This window comes from Macadamia integrifolia, unplaced genomic scaffold (genome assembly GCF_013358625.1).
Source record: "Macadamia integrifolia cultivar HAES 741 unplaced genomic scaffold, SCU_Mint_v3 scaffold540, whole genome shotgun sequence".
NCBI classification, from domain to species: Eukaryota; Viridiplantae; Streptophyta; class Magnoliopsida; order Proteales; family Proteaceae; genus Macadamia; species Macadamia integrifolia.
In genome coordinates, this window is record NW_024870480.1 from 165,716 (window position 1) to 172,494 (window position 6,779).

General features: G+C 38.3%; 1 protein-coding gene across 2 annotated transcripts; it reads left to right on the forward strand.

Moving 5' to 3' along the window:
- The first annotated feature begins 1,545 nt into the window (after nucleotides 1-1,545).
- On the forward strand, nucleotides 1,546-6,529 carry LOC122069166 (tRNA-splicing endonuclease subunit Sen2-1-like). 2 transcript variants are annotated; one of them, XM_042633116.1, is made up of 2 exons: nucleotides 1,546-1,818; nucleotides 5,241-6,529. In XM_042633116.1, the coding sequence occupies exon 2, from the start codon at nucleotides 5,329-5,331 to the stop codon at nucleotides 6,070-6,072; it is 744 nt and encodes a 247-aa protein (XP_042489050.1). In that variant the 5' UTR covers nucleotides 1,546-1,818; nucleotides 5,241-5,328; the 3' UTR covers nucleotides 6,073-6,529. The 2 variants fall into 2 exon arrangements, with proteins under 2 accessions (XP_042489050.1, XP_042489049.1); XM_042633115.1 differs by having other exon boundaries at nucleotides 5,322-6,529.
- Nucleotides 6,530-6,779: the final 250 nt, after the last annotated feature.

A 6,779-nucleotide genomic window follows, 5' to 3' on the forward strand; every position in this document is an offset into this window, starting at 1 on the left:
TTGTGAAATTCTTCAAAATAATCACTAAAGAATTTACCAATCTCAAAAGGAGTCGATAGCACCTCACCCTTATTATTTTGAATTGCCTTGATCATGGTCCTGGTTCTTTTAATTTTGGTAGACATGGAAATATCTCGTGTTACGATTGCCACATCAAAGCCATTTAGACTTGGATTTTTTCGCCCAGACCTTCTCTTGGAGCAACAAAGCCGAGTCTAAATCCCTCTTAGTAGAAGATTCTGCCTCAAATAAATTATCTGTGATGCCATTGGCCTCAATCGATGTTTGAATATCCTCCAAAACAGTCCTTGTACTGTCCACCTCCAGTCAGCATTAGGGAAAGTTTCCCTTGCCCACACATATGCTACCTGACACATATTGTTGCAAATCCTTGAGTCCCCGAAAGTATTCCCTAAAACCTTACTCGAGTTGAGATTTGGAGAAATTTTTGCATCCCCATAAATTCTTTATTTCCTTTTTCTTGTTTCTCTCGCAAATCAAAATTTGGAGAGAGAAAAAGTGAATTTCTCCTTAGGGCACAACCCTTCGACCGGTGATGGTTTGTCGCAAACAGCTCACATTCTCATTCCACTCTGCGGCTCAATAAAGGCTCAATTTGATGCTTACAATGCTTCCCCTAAATTGTTCGTGATTGATTTCTTGGCATTGTGGTTGGCCCTAACAAATTAATCGAACCAGTCGTTACTAAAATGGCTAACAAATATACATACATTGAGTTCATGGGCAGTAGACCTGCAACTTGTAAAGGTCAAACATCATTTTGTTCAGAAACTCTCCTAGCAGCATAACAGATTTACCAATCACCCAAGTAGAGGCAAAAGATCATCTTTCAATGGAGAAACATAAAAAGATGACTCTGTCAAAGAACGACGTTCCCAGAACAGAAATGTTACCAAATGGGCCTTTAAAGACCGTTTAAGTCTCATTTAAGGCTTTATTAGTACATTAACCCATTTAAGGCCTGATTATAGCCCGATTAGAAGAAGCCCAGTTAAAGCCCAAAACCCGACCGAGGCTAACACTAGACCGACTGAGACCAACAGAGACCAACTCATTCCTCAAATAAGTAGGTCACGGTCCAAGGGTATAGGCTCAGCCAAACCCAATCAAGACTAGACCATCCAGGGCGATTGACACCCCTATTTATTGGTACATTACTCTATTTAAGACCTGATTATAGCCCGATTAGTCCGATTAGGATAAGCCTGGTAAAAACCCAGAATCCGATCGATCCTAACACAAGACCAAGCAAAACTGACTCATTCTTTAAATAAGTAGGTCACAATCCAAGTGTATAGGCCTGCCAACGGCCTGGCCTGATTGATATTTTTGTCTCTCACATTATGAAAATGGGAATGGAGAATGGTGATTAATCGTTAAACCAAGAGGGGAGTGGCTCACTACTGAAATATCAATTTTACCCTTCGATTCCTTTCGTTTTTCAAATAAAAAAAAAAAATTTTTTTTTTTTTTTTTGGTAGAAAAAGTTTTAAAATTCAAAACTGTGAAAGTACGTTCTTCTATTGGAAGGAAAACCCCAAAACCCTTATCTTCGTCCCTTCTCTTTTCAAACAATAAACTGTAGAGAAGAAGACTGAAGTGCAAGTCGCTTCGATACGGCCATACCATCTCCTACTCCAAGTGCTTGGTGAAACTTGAAAGCAGGGGTTTAACTTCACAGTCCAGCTGAAACCCTCCACTTCCATCTCCATTCTTAACTCCAGCCGAAATCCACCACTCCCATCTCTATTCTCAACTTAGCTTGAAGAATAGAACAGACTGTGCAACTTCAAAGAGGTATGCAATCTCTGTTCTGTAATGATTGATGGATTTAGAGATGGATGAAGGGTTTATATTCTTTTTTTTTTTTGTTGGTATCTCAATCTTTATTTGTCGGATTGAATTTATTTGTGTTGCAACAAATTGAAGAGGGAATAAATCGGATAATGTTATAACACTGTTAACGGCACTTTTTTCTCTATCCTCTTGTGTTCTATCTGGTAGAATGGGATGAAGATGGAAAACCATTCTCTGTTTGTGGTGTAGATTTGGCATACTTGCAAGAGGGTTAGACCTATCTTCAATGGTCTAGCCTACCAGTCATAAATTTTTGTCGTTGTTGATAAGGGGGAAAAAAATATCATAAAATGTTATCTGTTGGACTTGAAAAGACAAGGGAAGGTCTATGGCCAAGGAGGTCAATATCATCAAATTGGATATTCTTCCTGTTTGATATCACCCAGATAGTACCTTTCATCTGTTGGTTCTGAAATCTGAACCCCTTATCTGGGTCATGTTTAGAGCTGAGACATGTACAAAGCCATCTTCTTTTCCTTAATGCATTCTCTTGATATACCTGAGAATTACCAATTACTGAAATGGTAACCATTATCCTCTTTTCCTAATGCATTCTAGATGCTATTATTGTCTGTGTTGAATGATGTATATGTTTGTTGTGCATATTGAAGATATGTTTGTATTTTTGTTCCCAAATTTTTAAACAGAACTGTATCGAACACATTTTAAACATGTACCATATTTTTACCATGTTCCTTTTTATGCCCAATTTTAAACGTATTATTGAACTCCAGACCCATTTAGCACCATACCTACCCGTATCCTTTTTTCTTGTACCTGTATTTACTAACTATCGGTATCCCATGGTCAACCCATTTATGTTTGGTTGTTTTGGATATTGCATAAAGATTTTTAATTAAAAAAAAAATAGCTTTATTTCTTGTAACCAGATATGATTGCACAAAGTTGTTAACCACCTTTTTGTCCCCCTCACGATCTGACTAGACCCAATAAGACAAAGGGCTATTATGTAATCTGACCATATTGTACTGTAAGGAAGTTTTTAGTTATGGTTTGTAATTCCATTATTCCCCCTCCTTAGATGTGCGAAGAAAGGGAAAAAATTCATTATGGTGAGAGTCTTAGTGTAACCAACCATTGTTAAAGATTGCAAGATCCTTAAAAGAGAATACTGGAAAAGGCATGAAAAACTGGGCATGTCTCCACTTCAGTTACTTGAAAGTACTGGTAAAACCGAAAAAGGGGAGAGCTGTGGGTTCAGCAAGTCTACACCCCCCCCCCCCTTTCTATTTCCAAGTGACCTGAGAGGATCCATGCCAAAACGACACAATGCCTTGAAACAAGAGATGGAAACAAGGCTTAGAAAAAAATACAGAGCAGAAGTCTAAAATACAGGAGCACTAGCTTATGATCATGCGTTCGCAATCCTAAATAAGCACCTAAACTTAAATGCCCTCAAATTATCTGAAGATCTAGTTATTAATTGCTACTCTCAAATTTCTCTTAATATCCCTGAATTCTCCCTACAACAACTTCCTTCTAAGATCCCAGTGTTCCTCTCTTTCTAGAGTGAATATTCAAGACAATGTTCTTCCCTTTCTATCCATGATGTTCATATGGGCTGGCATTGAACCAGCGTACCTACTAGCACTCAGGTTCACCAATCTAATAACTAGGCTAACAGTGGCACAGACAATCGTAAATCCCACATGTCATTTCGGAGGAGAATCAAATCAGTGGACATGTTCATGTCTGCCATTTATGGTCAGGATATTTCTTTTTCCAAAAAAGATAATTGGAAAAACAAGGAGAAGAGTCCAATACATTGTTGACCATAGAGATGAGTCATAAATAATTGACATGTGGATTACCCAAGAAATTCCCCATCTATCCCAAATTAAGAATGAACCATATAAAAGTGAAAATGGAACTTCTTTATTGGCATTTTTTCTTTTATCCGTTAATTAGGCTATCATTGTAAATGAAATTTACATTCGAAACTTCAGATGCTCATATCAATCTTCCATCCATTTCACCACACAAAGGGGAAACCAACGCTAATTATGGATGGGAGATGGAAGAACATTATATTGCACAATTAAATCTTCTAGACCATGTAGCGCAGAGAAACAGAGTTTTCAAAACTCCAATGCAGTTTCATGGTCTGCACTCAGTAGCTATGGTTTTCAATTCCCAAGCAGCATTACGAGAAATTGAGAACTTCCCCAACTTTGTTGAATACATAACAGGGGAGTTAGTCCTAACAGACATTTTGTAGATCTCTTAATTCTTTCCTTCTTTAGTAGCAGCCATGTTCCAGACTTTTTAACTTTATTTAAGTGTACCATGTATTAGCAAGTCAGATAATGGAGTTTCTCTCATTCCTATGGTTTTTTTTCTTCTTGGGAGGTGATCCCTGTAAAGCTTTACTGCTGATGATCCTCTTTGGCCGTGGATTTAAAACTTGGGTGGCTGAGCCATAAATCCCTTTATGTGTTTGTGATCTGATATTTCTTGGCTTATGGTTATTCCTGTTTATTTACGTTTTTGTTGGTTGTTTGTTACAGTTATGAAGCCATTATTTTATGTCTCTTGGAATATATCTCCATGTGTTTAAGGCTTTGTGAGTATGATAGGAACAGCATGGCTCATGTTATGATGAAAGAATCATATACTGAATTGGGCGCGCAAAATTATTTATAATTATTCCTTATGGCTGTGGCATTTCAATCCAATGCACATAGCTGTGGGTCCATATTCTAGACTCAAAAGAGGCTATCATTTTGGACAGAGAAAGTCTTCAAATTATATTTGGGGGTTATTCGTAATATCAAATGATAGGTTTAAAGCATCTTTCAATAGGTTCAGAAAGGCGTAAATCGTTTATTAAGGAATATGGTTTGAGTCAGAATTTGTTGGGAAAAACAAGATATGGTTCTTCTCATGTTAGTCCTATCTGATTTGATTCTCTCTTCTCTTGTGTCCTTTATTCTCCTCTTATTGCTTCCATATTCTTTTACGGGTGAAAGTTTTCCTTCACCCGTATAGAAGATAGAATTCCTTTTCCATTGGTGAAGTGATCCCATGATTGGACTCTTGGGTCATCATTACACTCGTACCCCCATTGAAAAGTTCAAAACTACCCTTCCCTTTGGCAATGTGATGGCACCAGTGCTCATTGTGAAGGAATTCCTCCTCAACCATGGGTGAAGGGAAATTCGGCTTCTTTTAATAGGTGGTACCCTATTTATGATCCTTATTTTTCTTTACTTATTTCTTCATTCATTGCTGATTCTATTATTCATTTTATCTGAAAGTCTGCGGTTTGTAGTATTCTTTTATTGTCTTGTAGTTGTTGAGGAAAATATCTTCACCATCCTTTTTTTTTTTCCCTTTTAAAGAATGTTTTCAGCTTGTACAATTTTTGAAGGCTGCTTAACTTAACAAATTGGGTAATAAAGCTATTTGATCTTTCTTCAAAGAGTTGAAATGGGACCAAGGTGGAAGGGAAGGGGCTCAGAAGCTAAGGCCCTTGCAGAACCCATGTCGGAAATAGTCCAAAAACTTCAATCTGTTCTAATGCAATCACAAACACTTGGGTCACTCTCAAGTTGCAGTGTTCTTCTTCAGGCAGATCTTGAACAAGCCCATCTTCTGAATATGGCATGTTTTGGCAGGCCCATTGTTACAACTGAGAAAGATAAGCAGTGGTTTCAATTTGGTTTTGAGGAGGCCTTCTACCTCTGCCACTCTCTCAAATGTCTCCAAATTATAGGGGTGGAAGATAATTGTGTAATGAACGAAGAAGAGCTATGGAAGTACATGAATTCTAAGAGAACAGGATTCCCTGATTTCTATAAGGCTTATTCTCATCTTCGGATGAAGAATTGGGTTATACGACCAGGTTCTCAGTATGGCGTGGACTTTGTTGCTTACCGTCACCACCCAGCTCTAGTACATTCTGAATATGCAGTGCTTGTTCTGTCGGGAGGTGGTGATAATGCGAATAGACGATTAAGGGTTTGGTCTGATTTGGAAGGCACCATTAGGCTCTGTGGAAGTGTTGCCAAAACATTGTTGATTCTTACTGTCAATAGTAATGGCTCTGATTTGGTTTCTCCCTTATGTTTGGAGCATTGCAGTGTTGAAGAACGTACATGTATGAGATGGGGTCCTGAGCGATGTCGTGAAAGTCATTTTGTTATAGGAAATGGATTAAATGAGACTCAGTAGTCATACTCTTCTTACATTTCGGCCTGTTTTGGCAGTTTTGTTTGGTTTGAGTAACCAGGGGGTGGTTGTCCGTAACCAATGTCTTTTGTCAAAGATGATCCTCTCCTTGTAGTCATTGAAGGTTCATTCTGACTACCACTAGTGCTGAAAAATCCAATTATAAGGCCGTAGCCTTCTATGGTGGGGTTTTTAGACTAGCTTTCTGTAGCAGAGAAGAGACGTGCACTTTCTTCTGGAGAACAGTCTCCTTGATATCATTTTCTATCGCAGGTTTCTCAACTGAATGTGGAGGTCGCAAGTGAAGAAATTAGATGATTACATGATAGTTATTATATTTGCTAGGGCATATGGGTGTTTCACCACTGCAGTCTCCTCGGTATCATTTTCCATCTCCTTTCTATAGTGAATATTGTTTGATGAATTTGTTCAGTTATTTCTTCATCCATGGCACTTCATATGAGTTACTTGTTGGTTTTGATGTGGGTAGTTATATGGGAAGAAGATCCCTACCTGGTTGGCTGGTTGTGCACCCCAATGCCTAGGCACAGGGTTGGCAAAAAGACCATCCTGCCCCCTGGTCGGTCGCTATGCTAATGGCCATGCAAATGCAACTAGTAGCGATCCCCAGCACTAATGATATAGTGAAGAAAATAAATAATGTTAAATAATTTACAAGAGAAATCCATATTCACTTGACTGCATCCAGT